The 19712-nt window shown below is 36.8% G+C and overlaps 1 protein-coding gene across 8 annotated transcripts in view; it reads right to left on the reverse strand.

The window, feature by feature from the left end:
* Positions 1-17439, reverse strand: part of CCDC66 (coiled-coil domain containing 66) — a 75509-nt gene extending 58070 nt beyond the window's left edge. For 4 of the 8 annotated variants that reach the window (XM_087866949.1, XM_045807387.2, XM_045807382.2 and 1 more), the window contains exons 1-8: positions 17365-17439; positions 15712-15776; positions 15036-15061; positions 6150-6594; positions 4504-4669; positions 4238-4341; positions 2235-2356; positions 1688-1789 (exon numbers count right to left, since the gene is read on the reverse strand). In XM_087866949.1, the coding sequence (XP_087723075.1) occupies positions 1688-1789; positions 2235-2356; positions 4238-4341; positions 4504-4669; positions 6150-6594; positions 15036-15061; positions 15712-15776; positions 17365-17375 (1041 nt within the window). In that variant the 5' untranslated portion in view covers positions 17376-17439. Of the gene's footprint in view, positions 1-1687; positions 1790-2234; positions 2394-4237; positions 4342-4503; positions 4670-6149; positions 6595-15035; positions 15062-15711; positions 15777-17364 lie in introns of those variants that run through there. The other 4 variants (XM_087866952.1, XM_087866954.1, XM_087866950.1 and 1 more) reach the window with 4 other exon arrangements.
* Positions 17440-19712: the final 2273 nt, after the last annotated feature.

Genomic DNA, 19712 nt, shown 5'->3' on the forward strand with positions numbered 1-19712 from the left:
ACAAAAGAATGTTTGGGCTGAACAATACAGGGATGAGAATACAGGGCCATTCTACTGGGGGAGGTGGGGTAAGACTGAGAATCAAGAAAAAAGAGGAAGGGAAGCTGGTGAGATAACTGACCCTGACCCTGAACAGTCTCATAGCTCCAAATGGATCTGCTTTGTAAGTTACAAATAGAGTAAACCTTCATTGAACACTTGCTATTTGTCAGTCACTGTTCTAAGCATTACCTGGGTTTTAACAAAATTGGCCTTAGTGACTCTGCCTGCAACCAAATTTCTGCTCCTCTTAATTACATGAAAATGTTAACTTGATATTCAAATAGATATAAATAGTTCTGGCTATGGCTTGGATTTCTGAAACCAACTGTTTTCAGATATTTAAGGGGGGTTTTTTAGTTACACAGTTAAATTCACTTCCCCTCAATAGCATCTCTCCAGTATCTTACCACATGCATACATAAATGCATAAAAACTACATTTAAACAGTATGAGGATGAGTAGATAATCATACTCTTTAACCACTGTTTGTCCAGCCTTACATTTAGTGTGTTTTACTTTCTAGTCCTTCTCCCATTCCCAACTCCCATATCTCCTGTGAAACACAAATAATTTTATTGGTTTTTTGGATTATAAAAAAGGATGCATGCTAGCATTTAAAAATATATACAAAACATAAAAACACCTAAAAGTCACCTCATACGGCTATTTGCATTAACAGTCATAGTATGACTCACTCACAGATAGTAAACGACCTAAAAAAATGGTGCAAATTAAGCAATAATAAATGATATACTAACATTTCAACTTAAATTTTTTTGCTAACTGAAAATATGTTAATATTTTTAGTATTAAAAATTCTTCAATCCTAATGCTGAAATGTAAATAAGCTAACAACTGATTCTTACCAACTTCACAAATAGTTTTAGTTGTAGTTTTTAGTAGTATCTGCATGCATCAATTTTTAAACTCTACACTCAAAATTATCATCCAGAGGTGCCTGGATGGCTCAGTCAGTTAAGTGTCCAACTCTTGATTTTGGCTTGGGTCATGATCTCACGGTGGTGAGATTGAGCCCCACGTTGGGCTCCACACTGGGAGCGAAGTCTGCTAAAGATTCTCTCCCTCTGCCCCTCCCCCACTTAAAAAAATTATCATCCAAAACTATAGATTTCTGCAAAATGTCTTCTATCAAGGCTAATTTAGTGCCTTTCAACAGTCAAAGTGCTTTAGGGAATGTGGAGAAGTACAATTCAGATTTCATTCCTTTCATTAATGTAAAATTGTCAAGAACTACAAAGCTCTTTGATATAGGCAAGTCAGCCCTATATGGAGCAGAACAAACAGCCATGAAAGCCATGCAAACAATCTAACTTGGCGGGGTTCTTTAAGAAATCTACCAGTGCTAAAAAGTCTCCCATCAGAATCATCCCTTTAGATTACTACATTATTTTCAGAATACATTTGTTAAAATGTAAATGTTCACTAGGAAGGAATAATTACTATATGTATAAAAAAGAAACCGTTCATAACTTTTTTAAATTTAAGGAGCATACTGCACTCGGTAAAAATTAACTGGTAAGTAAAAATAAGAGTATTAAGGTCCACTCTTTTAAGGAAAATAGGTAATATAAAGATCAAGTACTAAAGGGCTTATATATTCAATGTAATGACTCTTATGACTTACCTCTAAAATCTGACTAGCTCTAGGTAGTGGGTGCCCATCAGCCTGGACCACTGTTATCTGACTGGGAGACTGTGACAGAATGCTGGAAGAGCTAGCGTAAGTCTAAAAACAAAGAGAAAACAAGGTACTTCTTCTCTGTATAATATTAAACACAGGAAAAATTTAAAGGTCACTAAAACACTACCTAAGGAACAGCTGGTGTGTACTTATGCTTGATAAGTAATGACTTATGTTTGATATAACCTTGTGGCAGATACCACATGGTCAGTGGCAGAGTTTCGTAGTCATCTAAAAAATTGCAGAGCTCTTTTACAAGAGCCTAAAGGAGGTGCCTCAGGCCTCTACACTCACCTACATAGTAAGACAATTTACAGAATACAAACAGAGACTAGATGAGGTCATAATTAAATTCAAAATAACACTGTTTTACAGTAACATATGAAAAATAACTCTTAAAAAGCTTTATGATATGAACATGGCTTAACATTTTAAAAAGTAAAATTAAGATGTCTTATATTCCATAAATGCTTCATTTTGATACTCTTACCTTAGACTGGTCAAGAATTTGAAAATTTTCCCATATTATTTTATCACTTTCAAATTTTTTCCAAGGATTACTCCATTTTTCAGAAGCTTCTTTTTCTTTCTTCTTTAAAGCAACCTGTTCATCTGTAAATAATGTCCTTTTTAAAAAAATGTACAAAAACTGTAAAAAAAAAATCATGTAAACAAATCATGACCTTCTTAAAGAGCGCAGATTCCAACACAGATCTAATCAAAATTGTTTTTTAGGGAGATTAATTCAACAAGACAGAGAAGAATTTTAAGAGATATGGAATAAAACATTTAACCAGAACCAAACTGGATATAAAATGTTTATTATAATTAGCAATAAAAATCAATTTTTTTCAGAACAACGTATTTTATATTACGCAAATTACTGTGAGGTTCTACTGTCCTGTAATGTTCATTCGATTACTACTAAGAGACTGAAAAGATAAACCTCTGTATTCAGAGAACCCTAGAATCAAATCCAAGTTCAACCACTTCCTATCTACGTAACTGTGGGCAAACTGCTGTTCATCTTCCTAAAACTCAGTAAATTTTACTCTTCTGTAAAATGAGAATAGTGCCTATTTCAGTACAGTGCCTAGCACAAAGTAAATACGTAATAAATGTCAGCCACTATTCATAACTGCTGAAGAGTAAGAAAACAAAATCTTGGGTCTAACAAACTGATATAAAAACTAGGCCCCAAATCCATCAGTAGTTCTTAAAAATTCAGAGACGTATAAACTTAAATTTCAAGAATACTAATGAAAGCATGATTTCAAGAAAGAGAGATGTGCTTTTTTTAATAGGGTCAAATAAAAGAAAGTAAACTTTTTAGATAATAAAGCATAAAACATTTCAGTCATTTCCAAGTAGTTCCATCCAACTTCAGAAGTTTGGTATTACAGTTTGATAAGCAAAATTTGTATTGAAAGAAAATATTTAAAACTGAAAGTATGATATACACACATCAAATCACGAAACCTTCAGATACTGCTATCATACATTTAATTTCTTCAAACTTCTGTTACCTTGACTTTCAATATCAATTCATTCCCAATTTCTTCTGCTTTTCTATCGCTTGTCTCAGCAGTGTTACGGCTGCCTCACAGAAAGACTTCCTAGTTAAATGCAGGGTGAAGTCCATCTTTATGCTTTTAGTACAGCTATTCTTAAAAAGTACAACTGTTACTTCATATATTTTCCAAATTCTGACACCTAGACCATAAGTCTAGTCCAAGAAGAAACAAGAGTTTCTTAGTTACTATCAATATTCTAAGATCCTAACAAAATGATATATTTTTCTGTTATACGGTCTACAGGATGAAAAAAAGCAATAAGCTCGTTTTTGTAGGGAATATACTTACTGATACCATATTAATGATTCTTGATCAAAGTGTTTTATTTTAAAGAATGAACTCTATTTTTAAATAAAACCATCTTTAGGGGCGCCTGGGTGGCACAGCAGTTAAGCGTCTGCCTTCGGCTCAGGGCGTGATCCCGGTGTTATGGGATCGAGCCCCACATCAGGCTCCTCTGCTATGAGCCTGCTTCTTCCTCTCCCACTCCCCCTGCTTGTGTTCCCTCTCTCCCTGGCTGTCTCTATCTCTGTCGAAGAAATAAATAAAATCTTTAAAAAAAAAAAAAAAAAACCATCTTTAAATCCATAGGATTTCTACAATGGAAAAATATGAAAATGGATTCTCAGGAAATGAGAAAAGTTTAGGAATCTTTGAGCTCCAGAATGATACTGATGACATTAATACTTATTGTTCATCTCTGGTCTTCTGGTACACACCAAGAGACTACCAGGCAAAAAGACACAACCTAAAGGAATATAAAACCACAAAGCTTTCTACATATTGCAGCAAACTAGCCTAGATGGCAAATGTTATAAAAAAAGATTTTTTATAGTATCATACTGAAAGATATATTTCAACCTCAATATATATTCCTTAAGGCAACAAAAGTATAATAAAAGGTATAATAATTATGTACCAAGCTCTTTCTTCCACTGGGCTTTCTTTGCTTCCAACAAACTTCTGTCACGTTCTCTTTCCCCCAGAGTACTGAATATGTCAGCTGGTTTCCATACATTCTCTCTAAAACACAAAAAAATAACAGAAATCTTAATATATGCTTCTATAGAAGCTACTCCATAAATATTAAGTAATAAACTTAAATAGCTCTCAGTCTTCAGAGTAAATATTTCACATGAAAGTCAAGGAAAAGCAAAACCACAGTAACAGATATGAGTTACATACATGGCAATTTTCTGCTCATACTGCTTAGATGTCTCTTGATTTTTATTTAAAACAGATTTATTTTCATCCAGGACAGACGAAAGAGCCTCAGTTTTTTGGAATACTCCCATAACGTTCTCATCCTCTGGCTGATTGGAAATACTGTTTAAATGTAGACTGCCCTGACCTATGAGGTAAAAATGCATGTTTTAAAATGAACACTAAAATTGCATGTGTTACAATACCTTATTTTGGCGTACTGCTACACACTTTAAAAACACTGCCTTACAAATTACCAAAGTAATCACCTCTCGAAGCAGTCCTTCGGTGGGTATTATGATTCCCTTTTGTCAAAAAAGGAAACTGAGCCCAGAGGTTAAATGGTCCAGAGATATGGCCATTGCTGTATAACCTCTTGTGTCTAACAGGAAAACAAACAAGCAACAACAAAATTTCCATTTACTCTTGCTAGCAATATTTTTACAAATAATATAAAACACAAATCACAACTTAAAGAATAAATGCAAAACTGGTTTATGAAAAACTCATTACCTTGCCCTGATTTTTCTCATTTAGCTGGGATATCAATGGAAAACTTTATATGGACCACTGCCTATATGCCTCCGTTGTATCTATTTCCAAATGTTTTATACAGGCTCCTATGCTTGGCTCAGAAATTACTCTAATTCTTCTTAATGCGCTAACTTTCCCAATGAGGAGAAAGTATATTTAATATGCAGGTCATTATTTGATTAGATAAATGTTGCCTTCAGCTTTGTTGATATTCTCTCTCATTATACGTAATAAGTTTTTATTTTTTGTTCTCTAGGCTACAATTCTAGCTGTAAAGACCCAGATCCCTCATTTTACAAAGAATAATCTAGACCAAGACAAGATAAGTTACTCCAACTTGAATATCTTGGGAATGTACAGAAGCTACCTGTCCCCAAATCAGTTCTGGGGCCTCTTCCTGGTGACTGTTATGTTATTTTTATTTATTTCATTATTGCCTAACAAAATTTTAATCACATTTCTACTTGTATTAATTCCTTAGCTCAAAGCTAAAGAAATCAGAAGGCTTTTAAAAACATAATACAATGCCCTGACTAATGAAACAGAAGACATGTTAACATTCTTCTACTTCTTCCAAGTCTGTATTTTATATTGGTTAAAAAGATGGTGCTGCCAATCCTCAGCAAGGATTAAGGGTCAGGAAAGGTACAATGCAGGGGCCAGGAAAATAATCCTTTTCAGCAACTCAAGTCAAATACTCAAAGTAAGGTTCCTTCAATTTTCACTAGAAATACTATAGTGATTTTTCAGAGCATTTTATATAATTATTTTTAATGTAAGTAAAGCTTTCTACATTCTGGAATAAGTACAACATCTTTTTGTACTAAGATCTTTACTCTCGAGTTCACGAAACTGGGTTTCTTAAGGCTATGGTACCATAATTGTAATACTCTGAGCATTAATCTTAAAATACGGCATATTATAGCTATAAAAGTAATTTTGCACGAGAATGTTCTCTAAAAGAATATTTTAAAAGATTATTACATGGTAAATCAGAATTTCAGAGGCACAGTTATGTAAAATCCAAAGAATGAGAAATTCTAAAACACATACTGGTAACATTAATATTAATTAAAACTTCAGAAAAACCTTACTTGTTTCCTCCTTTCCATTTTCAATCAGGGAAATAGATTTATTTCCTTGGTTCACAGACATCAAAATCTGTTGTAGTTGGTCTTGTGTTAGACACACCAAATTGCTCTTCATATTTTCAGCTGTAATGTGCTTTTTGCAAAGCTTCTGTTTAGCTACTACAGATGTATTTATCGTGTTTCTAGTCTTCTGTATATTGGGGGTTGCAGGTGAAATCTCTTTCTGGACATAAAGACAGTCTTTATCTACATACTGCTTGCATATATCCTTAGTGGGTGAAAAAGTCATACTATTTTTTTCACCTTTTGCCAGTGAAGTTTCTGAACCCATTCTCTTCTTTTGCAAAAGTTTTCCACTCCTTATACAAGTATTTTGGGTTGATTTCAGAATGTATCCAGTTTGTTTTGTTCTTAAAGGACATTTTGCAATCTTGGTCTTATTTCCCATCTGTTAAAACACCAAAAATGTATTCTTTATAACAGCCCATGAAAAATCAACAATTATCTTTACATAATCTGTGATTTCAGGCCTCTACTTTTTTCCACTCTGCTGTTAAGACACTATATGCATGAGACACTAACATTTAACCTTTGCAAATCTTCACTTGAAAGCTTCATCAATAACTGGAAATTATTATTTTTCTCTACATAATGAATATAGAACTTTTATTCTAGTTGTTACAGGACCTCTCCAAACTCCAGCTTTGAATCTCATGTCATGATTATATCACTCAGATCACCTCTTTTCTTTATAGGTATCTACAGACCTGTGAGTTAGTAACATAGGTTAGTTACTTCTTGAATAAATTAACTTGTAGGTCAACATCCCTCTAACATAACTCCTATCTTAATTATTAGTGCTTTCATATCCACACAGATCATTCTTCCAATTTCCTGGCCTCTCATTTCCTTGAACTATATTCTTGTCCTCCATGCTACCTCAGGTTCTCATTCTCATAATGGTAGATACTAACCTTGTATCTACTCCTAACTGCAATCCCTCCATAATCTCAATTTCAAGTATGGCACAATGACCAAACACCCAATTTTCCCCAGCTCACTTCCTTGCATATCCCAGTTCTGATAATTCTTTAACTCAGCTGGGATCTATAATCTATTTATCCTACCACCTTCCTCTTGTCCTCCCTTACCAATATTAAATTCCATGATTAGCCAAAACCACCACCGTCTTCTATTCTCAACTTCTCTGTTCTGACATACATGCTTTGCAAATCCCCAGACTGGTAAAATCTAACTCTTCACCTGCTCTGTGCCCGCACCCAGGAAGAAAAACACAAAGCCACAATATCTAGTTTCACCTTAAATACATAATCCAAAACAACAAATGGGCCCTTCATGCTACTCAGCAGTTACGATTTCACAAATTTATTTACTCTCTCATTCTTTTTTTTTTTTTTTTAAAGATTTTATTTATTTGACAGAGATAATGACAGCCAGCGAGAGAGGGAACACAAGCAGGGGGAGTGGGAGAGGAAGAAGCAAGGCTCATAGCGGAGGAGCCTGATGGGGGGCTCGATCCCATAACGCCGGGATCACGCCCTGAGCTGAAGGCAGACGCTTAAAGACTGCGCCACCCAGGCGCCCCTACTCTCTCATTCTTTTAACAAGTTTCAACTTTCTCCTCTTTCCCAAAACTAACACTTTCTCTTTCATATTTATTCTCAGCTGAAGATCTTGATCACTATTTCACTGAAAATCTTACAAAGAAGCATTCAGAAAAAACTTCCAAGTTTCTACCACTTAATCTGTACCAGCATCGTACTCATACAAACTGCTTGTACTCCTGTTATTTGTAGATATTCTCATAATCCTTTCTTTCTCAGGGATCTCTCTCTAGCAATTCTTTGCTTTCTCCTGAATCATCAGCTGTTTCTTTCCTGCTAGATCACATCTTTATCATCTTTAAGAATGCATGATCGGGGCACCTGGGTGGCACAGTGGTTAAGCGTCTGCCTTCGGCTCAGGGCGTGATCCCGGCGTTACGGGATCGAGCCCCACATCAGGCTCCTCTGCTATGAGCCTGCTTCTTCCTCTCCCACTCCCCCTGCTTGTGTTCCCTCTCTCGCTGGCTGTCTCTCTGTCGAATAAATAAATAAAATCTTAAAAAAAAAAAAAAAAAGAATACATGATCCCACTTTCTCATCTCCCACAATCCTATTCCAGCCAAGCTTTCACCCACACCACTCCACCAAAAATGCTCATCGTCATTAATAACTTTTTACATTGCAAATTCAGTGACTGATCCACAGATCATCTTACCAGACTTATTGGGATTATTCTTCCCATTTTGAATCACTTTCTCTACTTCATTTCCTGAGGATTCCACAATTCTGGTTCTTTGCTGTTCCTTCTCAGTCTTTACTGGCTCCCTTTCCCCCAAACCTCTTAAAGTTGCTTAGTCCCAGGATCTCTTAGCTCTAACTTACCTCGTTCACTTGCTAATTTCATTACCCTGGTTGTTCTAAATATTATCCATATGTTGATGACTCCCGAACTTGTCTCCAGGATGGACCTCTCCCCTAACTTGAGGTTCCAAACACTTCTACTGGGTTAACAGCCATTTAAAACAACAAGCCCCAAACAAAACTCTTGATCTCCCACATGCCCCTAAATTACTTCCTCCCTTCAGTTTTTCCCATCTCAGCTACCCATGACAAAAATTTTGGAATTATCGATTATTGTCTCAATATGCCAGCCACACTTGTCATCAAACCTTGTTTTGCTCCATCTTCAAAATATATCCTAAATCTGACCACTCCTGAACAACTCTCTTGCCAACCCTCTACCCCAAGACATCATTAGCTCTTGCCTAAGTTACTGAAAAGCCTTCAGATTTTCTTGCTTCTGCCCTTGCTCTCCCAGTAGGTTCTCAACACAGCCGCCATAGTGAGTACCTTAATAGGTTAAGTCAGATCATGTCACTTTCTTCAAAAGCTTCTAATGGTTTCCTATCTTACTTAGGAGGAAAAACTGAAGTTCATACCAAGATCAAAAAAGACTAATGATCTGTGCACTCTTCACACTTATCCCCTTACCTAATCTCTCTGATCTCATTATCTATCTTAGCCTCCAGCCACATGGGCTTCTTGGCTACTCCTTGAATTCAACAAGAACCTCCAGTTTTAGGCCTTAGCACTAGTCAATCCCTCTAACTGGGACATTCTTCCTTCAGATTCTATATTGTTCATGCACTCACCTCCTTCAAATCTTTGTTCCAACATCAGTAACTCAATAAGGTCTTCTCTGACCACCCTATTTAAAATTGTAGGTTTCATTTTTGGGCAGTGGCGGCGGGGGGGGGGGTGTTATCGCAGCTTTCCTGTTCTACACTCACACTCCCACCTACCTAGCATTCCCTTTTCCAAAGACTGCTGTGCCCCTGAAGTGACTGTGCCTCTTCTTCCCCTTCTCTCCTTTATTTTTCTCTATAGCAATTTTCATCTTGTAACATTCTATATTTATTTTGCTAAATGTATGCCCATTCAACCCCTTTCCAATGTAAACTCCCTAGGGCAGAAATTTTTGTATACTTTGTCCACCACTATCTACAACCCCAGTACAGAACAGTGAGTGGAAGAGAGTAGGTGTTAAGCAAGTTTTTCATTATCCTCAACTATACTATTTTAAAAACTGAATTATATCTCTCCCCCATATTTGTTCCCCCTTCCAAAATATCCCACTTCTGCAGCACTGTTGTTCTCATCTCTCAGACCAGTAAGCATGGAGTCATCTTGAACTTTATTCTCCTTCATGGTCTTCTTTAGCTTTTGCGCAAGTACTGGTCATTCCTTCCTTCCAAATATCTTTTTCTCAACATTTACATGATGATAAGCCTAAATTCAGGTTTTCATTACCACACTACTAGATTACAGCCTGCCTATCTCATATCTTTATAATCTGTACATTTTGGCAAACGCAATTAAATTAATTCAATGGTCACTCAATCAAAATTAACTTGCTTTTTATGTGCTCACCAATATGGAAAAGAGCTAGAGGTAAAGATTAATAAGATACTTGCTGTCAAAGAGTGAGGTAGATACCACATGACTTTCACCCAGCTTATATCCCAACTCTCCTGGTCTTTCAGTAACTTACAAAATATATAACCACACTTTGACCAATAGCCAATTCCATTTCATCCTACTTTTCAAAATGTACCTGCATTATCAGCCACAAGATCTGTTTATTAGCCTCTTCATCTCATCTACATCCTATTTGTTCCTGGCTTTAGGCTTTTGATAATACCAATACCACAATGTAAAATGCCTTTTTACCCTCCCAACTTCTGGCTATTTAAAAAAACATTCTTTTTAACATTTATTTATTTTAGGGGGGGAAGGGAGGGACTGAAGGGGAGGGAGAGAGGGAGTCTCAAGCAGACTCCGCAATGAGTGCAGAGCCTGATGTAGGGCTTGACCTCATGACCCTGAGGTCACTACCCGAGCCGAGCCAAAACCAAAAGTGGGACACTCAACCACCCAGGCACCCCTGAGGCTATTTTAATATAACTAATTCTCTAAGTGAGAGGTGGCAACCTCAAATACCTACTGTACATTAGGCTTAGGAGGAACTGGGATGAGCTGAGAGCATTTTTCTATCTAAAGGAAGCAGCTACCACTCAGAACCAGCCTACGCTGCCAAACAGGAACCTGAATCTGCTTGCTAGATTACCCAATATTTCAAGAGAACCAAAAATGTCAGTTTCTACATTAAATTTTCTAATTTTTAGATATTGACAATTCACTCTAGTTTTTGACCACCACTATGTGGATTAAGCAAATTAGCAGCAGACTGCGCATAGCTTTTACAACTGAGCCCTACCACCTCATTCTCTAGCTATAGCTCCTACGATGTCACCTTTCTTTGACTCATATTGGCCTTTTTTGGGGTCGCTGATAGTTGAACATTTCCTATCTCTAATCAGTTGCTCATTCAAACTGCGAAGTGCAGTGCATACCATTAACATATCTTGAAAGTCTCTCATTTCTGTCCCCTTTTTTCCATTTCACTTACCACTACATATGTTCAGGAACTCCTAAAACTCTCCCTGAACTGTAACTGGCCCATAACTGGTCTCCCCATTATAATCTGTCTTTACCAAACCGTCCGAAGCCCTTTCCTACAACACAAATTATACTGTATGGACTCTGCTTTTCAAAAATTCTTTAATGCTCCCTACACACAAATCAGTAAAGTTCAAACTCTTTGAGTATACATTTAAACTCCTTAAGACTGTAACCCCCCCCCCCAAGCTTTATGTTCTACACTTCCCCAAGAGACACACTATTCCCCAAATGCAAATTATGCTATCTTGGTGTTTTGCCCACTATTGTCTAAGCTTAGAATACACTCCCATACCCCCTTACCTATAAATATCTGCCTCATCTTTTAAGTTCTAATTAAAATGTCACCTCCTTTTACGAAGCTTTCCCTGGTCTCCTCAAACCATAAAGAGCTGCTCTTTGCAGTGTTCTCTGCCTTTTATAACCCTACCATGGCATACATTTTATCTCCCTGTATTGTATAGTTATTTGCCTGACTGATACCCCTACCTCCAGAAAACAAGGCCTAGGTTTTACTCATTTTTTTCCTGCTCAGCCACAGAAGAAACACAGCCAAGAATGGCACTCCACTAAAATTTTATAGCTTCAATAAATCCTTTTTAAATAGAAACCTACTAGTTGGAGCTCTAATTTATGTAGAATTATCTGGCTACATTCCACTTACAAAAGAAAAAAATGTACCAAAAAAAATCTTCTGAAAATATTTAATAAAAAGGGGAGGGGGGCAATGACCTGGCATGAGGTCCATATACATTCAGCTCAACTCTGATTACTTTGGGGGGGGGGGCAGAGGGAGAGGGAGAATCCCAAGCAGGCTCCACAACCAGTTCAGAGCTCAAAGCAGGGCTTGATCTCACAACGCTGAGATCATGACCTGAGCCAAAATCGAGAGTGGGATGTTTAATTGACTGAGCCACCCAGGTGGCCCCTGATTATTTTTTGTAGCTAAACAGCAGGAAAAAAACAACAAATGGAACCAGCAAAAAATCATGAACAACCAAATAAATATTCAATTACGTTCAGGTTACTTAATAAGAAAAAGAAATCTAGCCCAAATAATTCCCCAAGTGTTTACTAGATCAGACGAATTTTAATAGATCAAAGAAGAGTCTTCATGTCATAAAACATTTTTATGTAACAAGTTGCTCTTTTAACTAGTTTTAATTCTACCAATATTTTTTTCATAATACAAACAAAGTCAATGCATTGGTTTAATATCCGCTGAGTTTACCATTTATATGGGGCCAGGATCCCAAGGCCCCAGAAAGAATCAGAGAAAAGTAACATTTTAAATTATTATATGCTAGTTAATACTAATATTGTATACACCCTTTAGTGTGTCACTACTTTGATTCTCACATGTAGAAATACCTGTGGAAAAAAATTTTTTATATTTCAACTAATTTATGAGACAATTTTAAGCATAAGACTTTGGAATTTGTAAATTACTCATGACACTGAATCATTAATATTTCTTTCATTTCTCCTCCAATAACCTTTAGAAATTAAGATGGTAACAATCTTTACTTCATATTCCTTACCACAGGTTTTTAAAAATGCAGAAGGGATTTTGAAAAAATTAAGAAAGTACTCTGACCACACATGCGTTAAATTTGATGATGATGAGAGTTCAGTTGGGTTTAAAGAGCACACTGTGACGATGATAGTAATTCAACCTGTGAGGAAGGGGAAAACCAGAACTCTAAGTAGGTGCTGTGGTCACTCAGGAACGTCTCCCAGTAGAAAAAGAAAGTACTATGAGAAGAGAATTCACCAATAACTTATGGAAAAGAGAATCCAACATATAGCTGCAGAACTGAGATTTGGGAGATTAAAAAACAGATTTAAGCAAAAAAGACAAGTACTACTGTTGTGTATTTTTTGTCTTCTATAGAGTAAAGAAACGACAAGGAAGATCTCAGCAACCCCTATAAATATGGGAAGAGAAACTCCTTAAAATAAAATCAATATAGAGGAGAGACTTAGGTGTCATCAGTATTTTTTCCAGCTTTATTAAGGTATAATTGACAATTAAAAATTGTACATATTAAAGTGTACAATTTGATTTGATATATGCACACACTGTGAAACAGTCACCACAATCAGGCGAATTAACATATCCATCACCTCACATAGTTACCATCATCAGTACTCTGAAGTCCCCAAAGCAAAAGGAATAAAACCAAACAATTTGCTCTAAGACAGTAAATAACAAGATCAACATCGGCTGAGACACATTATTCTGGAAAAAAGAATCCTAGAATAAGATATTTCTAGTGGAAATATTGCTAGTAGAATCTTGTAATAATTCTATCAAAAGTCCAAAACTAGTTAATTTTGTTATAAGCATGAAAGGAGACCACCATATGTTCTAAGTTGGTTAAAAAGACAATGAAATGTCTTCACAAATGTGGTACTAAAGCAAATCCATTAAAGACCAATGAAAGGGGAAAAAAGCGAAAGAGAAAAGAGGCCAGGGGAAGACGGAAATCAACTATGACAAGCAATTTTTATCTAAGATCTCAAAAAGGAGTGCAGTATTTGTTAATGTGACTCAAATAAAATAATTAGTTGCAGTATCTTAACAGAGCAGGACCTGGGGTGCCTTGGTGGCACAGCCAGTTAAGCATACGACTCTTGGTTTAGGATAAGGTCATGATCTCAGGGTTGTGAGATGGAGCCCAGGGCCTCATGTGGGGCTCCGCACTCAGTGCAGAAACTGCTAATAGTCCCCTTTCCCTCTGCCGCCCTGTAAAATTACTTTAAAAATCTTTAAAAAAAATTTTTTTTTAAATAGTCCAGGACCAGGAAAAAATATACAACTTGCATTCTGACTAAAAAAAAGCACACAACATATATAGCTATATACCATATTTAGGAAGAAATAACTTTTATAACTAGCATGTGGATTTACTCTGATTATAATCACTTGTTTATGCTGGATACTCAATCAACTTCCCCTTAATTAAACCTGGAAAAAATAGCAAAGCCATTAAGAGCTCAGAGGTGAAAAGTGCCACATCATTCAAATTGAGTTCTATTCAAGAAACACAAAGAAAGACTTTAAGATGTTACAAAGATAAAAGAAAAAAGAGGGCTACAGTAAATTGTGGGAGAGTTGAAACTTCTGCTGATATGAATCTAAAAATGGAAAAAGAAATAGGGAACAAGAAAAGTAGGATATCAAAAAGTTGTTAAAGTGGTAAAGGCATTTTGGGTTCCTGATAAAAATAATTTAAAAGGAAAATTATCATTAAGCTCAAGTATGATCTCTTAAAAGAGAAAGCAAAATGCATGTACGAATTTGTCAATCAAATACACCGTTTTGGTGTGGGAAAGCGAAATTTGAGTACGAAAAGAAAAATATTTTCATTTTAAAGTGTGAATATATATTTTTAGAGATCACAGGAACCGCACTGTCTGGCATAGTAGCTACTAAATTCACATTAAAAATTAAATAAAACTAAAAATTCACTTCCTTAGTCACACTAGCCACATTTTAAGTGCTCAATAACCACACAAGACTTGGGACTGGCTACCATCTTGGAAAACACTGATCTTAGAACATTTCCATCATCACAAAAAGATTTATTGGACAGCACTGATCTAGAGAAAGAGTTCTATATGACTTTTTAAACAGAAAAATTATGATCCCATTTCTGTGAAAGAACCTGTCTGAAAGCAAGAGAACAATAACTTCTCATTATCCCCTAGCCCTTATAATATATTGATAGGAATTATTTTCAAACCACTGTAAAGAAAACCACATTTTACATTCAAAAACAGGTCAGATCATTTGGCTTACCTTCACAGAATTTTTTGATTTACATTCTACAAAAGAAAACAATAATTACTGAACTATCAAACAAAAACATACTAAGGCAGTCACAAAAGAAAATTTTAATTAGCATTGTTTTAAGAAGATATTTAGAAGAAATGTTAACCCCCAAAGCATTAACTTTAGGTCCTGTTTGAGTGTTCTAACTTTTACAGTGTACTTCAAGTATTTCTATATCATTTCTCTTTATTTTCCAAGGTAAAACTATAAGCAGATCAGAGAAAAAGAAAATAATGTGAAAAAGAAGACTACCAAAGTATCCGGAGTTTTAAAACTAATACTAAAAATGACTTTAGCAACTGTGGACTTACTACAAATTTAATTTTCTTGAACAACACACTTTACATGCACAGAACATAATTACACAGATTTCACCTAAATTATTCATTATGCAATTATGAATATTAATACGAAATTTACTGAAGAATTAAATTTTATGAATAAATACTGACAGTGGTAAGCAGTGATGTAATCTGACTTTACTTAGCTAAAAATAAATCTGAGAAAGTTGGCCAAAAACAGCTTTTTGCAAAGTATCATTTTAAAATTACTCTATTACAAGCAAAAAGTATATTAAAGTCGTGTAAACTTTATGTAGGAAATTTAAAAGTTAACATTTTAGATTTCTGGTAACACAGCATACCATATGGAGACAATATTAACTTGGTTTTTCCATCCAACAATTCAGTTTCAAGCTTTAAACCATCTCTGCAAAACAAAAGAAAGTTGTCATTTTTAAGAAGCAGCAACATTTTAATTAGAAATGAAAGGCTCATTTGAATCTTGAAAGTAAATATGTTCTTTTGAATCTATACAGGAATCTTGTAAATAGTAAGCCACTTTTAATAAAAAAAGTTTTCCAATCTGAGATAAAACGCTTAGGGAAAAACTCCTGAAACTTTCCAATGATGCAAAGAATTTGTTATCTTTAACATGAAACTTCATTTTCTTACTGGTAAGCAATAAATTCAATCATCATAGCATTATTTAACTCTCATAACTCTAGACTGAAAAGAACGCTTTTAAAAAACTCCCCACCTAAGTTAAAGGAGCACATTATCTATTAGTTTCATAATGATGTCATGACTAACACACTCTACGGCATGCTACAGCATTAAGCTGAAAGTGAGCTGTTAACACTGCCACCAGGATTAACTTTTTGAGCATAGTGATAGTTTACTATCACAACAATAAATCTGTAATAAACTCTGGCTGTTCTAATTTATTTGTGCATGTCCAATGCAAGAGCACAGTGTAACAGCAGACACTGTCAAGGAAACTTGAACATAAGATCCTAATAAAAACTCCACTGAAAACAAAAATAGTCCACATTTAATTCACTGTTTCCTAAGGCGGGGAGGGGGGTGTCATTAAACATCAACAGAGACAAAAGTGATGTCCAAGAGACAAAATTAAATCTAGCGGGCCAGACAAGGAAGAGAAAGGTTGGGAAAAGTCTGATTGGTAACAACGAAATTTGCAGTGTTGCTCAGTAGAGGACATCAAAATACCCCAACTTAATTTATGAAGATAAAACACTGGAAAAAAATGGGTTTTAAAGGTTTCCCCGTGGCAGGGTTAGAACAGTTCGTGTTTACGTCGGTGAAACCGAACAAACAAAAAACTGAATCCGAAAAGCATGTCTGTTCAGCATCATTGCACTGTAAACTCCTTCAGGGGCAGACTTATTTTTCTCTCTCCGCATTCTAGCACACAAAATTCATTTGCTAAATGATGTGCAGTAGTCTGAATTGGGTGACTTTTCATCTTCCTAAAATATTAAACTTCCCAGTAATGAAAACCCTGTAACAGTCCTTTTTATTCAACCACTACTTAATGAGGGTCTATTAGGGGCCAACCATTGGCAGGGCATCGATTCCAAGACCCGATTCCTAGCAGTACCATCGTTAAACTCATCTGGGCGCTCCGACAGCCTGCAAAGACGCCAAAGCCAGAGGCGTTAAGGACCGGGGGCCTGGGCCAGGATTTCTCCCGGGAAGCCGCTAAGCTTTATCTCTCCATCTGCCCTCCCCGCTTAACGCCTCTTCTTCCTCTCCACCCTGAGGTCAATGAGAGCGCGGAAAGGAGGTCCCGGGCAGATTTACTCCGAGTTATGATGTGGAAACGCGGCGCGGGCAAAGGCCGTCCCGGGCCCTTTGCCCCCTCTCCGCCTCAGGGAGCCGGGCAAAGCCGTTGAAGGCGGCGCAAGCTAGGAAGGAGTTCCATGAAAGGCTCCAAAGGCCAACCCAGCTTTACCCCGTCTTTACTAAAGACCACCCTTCTCGGCCCAGCTTACCCCAAGTTCATGGCCTGACCTCCCGCTCTCTCCACAGGACGCTCAACCCCCTGTGTACGCCTGTTGCCGCCGCCGCTCAACAAGCGCTGCGCCGATTGGACACAGTGATGCCGGCGAGCTGGGAGAACGGGCCAATCAAAGCTCGGCGTGCTGGCGGGTGCGCTCGGCGGGGGCGAGGCTGCGGGGCCACGCCTCGTCTGCAGGGCCTGAAACCTTCTAACCCACTGAGACTTGGGTACTGGGGGCCTTGGTTCCTCGGAGTTGTAGCACCCCGAGTTCGCTCGGAGCCCTCAGAAAAGGGCCTCAGCTCAGGTGTAGGTAGAAAAAATATGAAGAAACAAAAAGCATAAACTTTTTAGGAAATGAATATTTTCCGTATTTTACATTTGCAAGAGAGGTTATTTGGGTATGAAATAAGTTGGAGGGCAGGGTGTTGGGGAGAGACTCCTAGGCCGCGTACAGGCTTTGTCTTATTTCTGACTTTGACCTTAGCATGAAGCCTGGTACCTTGTAACTCTTTAAATTGCGACAATCACAAGTAGTCAGTAAATTTAGCTCTTTTGTGCCAGACGGGGATCTAAGCATTTTGTTTCTGGAGCTTTACAACATTATCCCGGAGGCACAGAGAGGTTAAGCAACTCGCCCAAGGACTAGCAAACAATTTAACCCCAGAGCGTTGTTCCGAACTATAACTAGTGTTGTATGAGTTGAACTCCGGTTCATTCTTAAAGATCTAAATTTAGACGTCATTTCCTCCAAAACCTCCTCCGGAATCCACTAATGGGTAAATCAGGAACCCATTCTCTGCACCGCCCCCCTTAATCCCTGCCCTTTTGATCAGTGTACGAATGCATTTAAAATCCTGTGTCAGAGTGAGCTTCAGAGGGGCAGGTCGTTGATGTCTTAAACTCCCTAGCTGCAGCGTCTGGCACTGAACAGTGTAGACCGCAAATAATTGTGAAATGAAAGAACAGCAAAAATAAAAAACGCCAACAACTTTATTAAATTTGACTGAATGCTATTTCATGATGAGGATTATAATGCAATTACTAAAAGTTCACAGTTTTTCATCTGTCTGCTCATAAGATTTTTACAAACTATGCTTGTAATGAATGAGGCACATTGAATTCACAGGGGTACATTCTGTGACAACTCAGAGATCTTTTAATATTCGCTTATGTACCTGGTCTGTGGAAGATATACTTAAATAAACATTTGTTAATTAACTTGACGGAATAAATGAACATGTACCAATGTACATTTGATCCCTTGCTTTCGTGTGTATTTTTTAAGGAATACTTATCTGTGCATAGGGAAAAAAAGGCTAAAAGGATGTAAACCAACATGTAACAGATACAGTGGTGTGCTTTCAAAATGTTACTTTGTTTCTAACTTATTATTATGAAAATATTTAAATAAAAAATGACAGAAGGGTACAATGAGCACCTATATATCCTCTACATAGATTTGATGATTGTTAATATTTTGCCACATATGCTTTCTCTCTCTTCCTCTCTCTCTCTACCCACACGTGGGCAGGCACACCCATATATTGCCTGCTACCACACACCTTTTTTTGCATCACTATTTGCAAGTTACAGATGCTATAACACTTTGCCCTTAAACACTAAAGTATGTGTCTCCTAGGAATAGGAAGTTCTCTTATATAACCATGGCACTATTATTGTACCTAAGAATATTAGCAATTTCGTGATAACATCTAATGTTCTGCCTGTATTTAATTGTCCTCACTTGTCCTAAGAATATCTTCAATAGCTTTTTATTTAGAAAGCTAAAGTCAACCAAGGATTACACATTACATTTGGTTGTTAAATATCATCTCTCTCTCCCCCACCAGAATAACAACATAGTATATTTATTACTAAATGCTTAGCAAATCTCTACATCTTTCATTTTTATTGTGGAAATATAATGAAATTTGCCATTTTAACCATCTTCAAGTGCACAATTCAGTGGTACAATGTTATACAACTATCACCAATATCTATTTCCAAAACTTTTTTTATCACCCCAAATAGAGACTCTGTACTCATTAAGCAATAACTCCCCATTTCCCCCTCCCTGCAACCCCCTGGTAACCTCTAATCTCATTTCTGTCTCTATGAATTTGCCTCTTCTAGATACTTCAGATAAATGGAATCATATTGATATAGGCTGGCCAGGTCCAAAGACCCAGAAAGGGTCCCACAGAACCAGCCAAGAGGGTCCTTGGCTTTGCACAGAATAGAAATCAAATGCAAGCCAAGAGGAAGTGAAAGCAGAGTTTATTGAATAGTGTAAGTGATAGTGTACAGCAGAAAGGACAGGAGAGTCTCATCTTTGCTCGG

Source organism: Ursus americanus, chromosome 14 (genome assembly GCF_024610735.1).
Source record: "Ursus americanus isolate L20-20 chromosome 14, mUrsAme1.1.p, whole genome shotgun sequence".
Classification (NCBI taxonomy): domain Eukaryota; kingdom Metazoa; phylum Chordata; class Mammalia; order Carnivora; family Ursidae; genus Ursus; species Ursus americanus.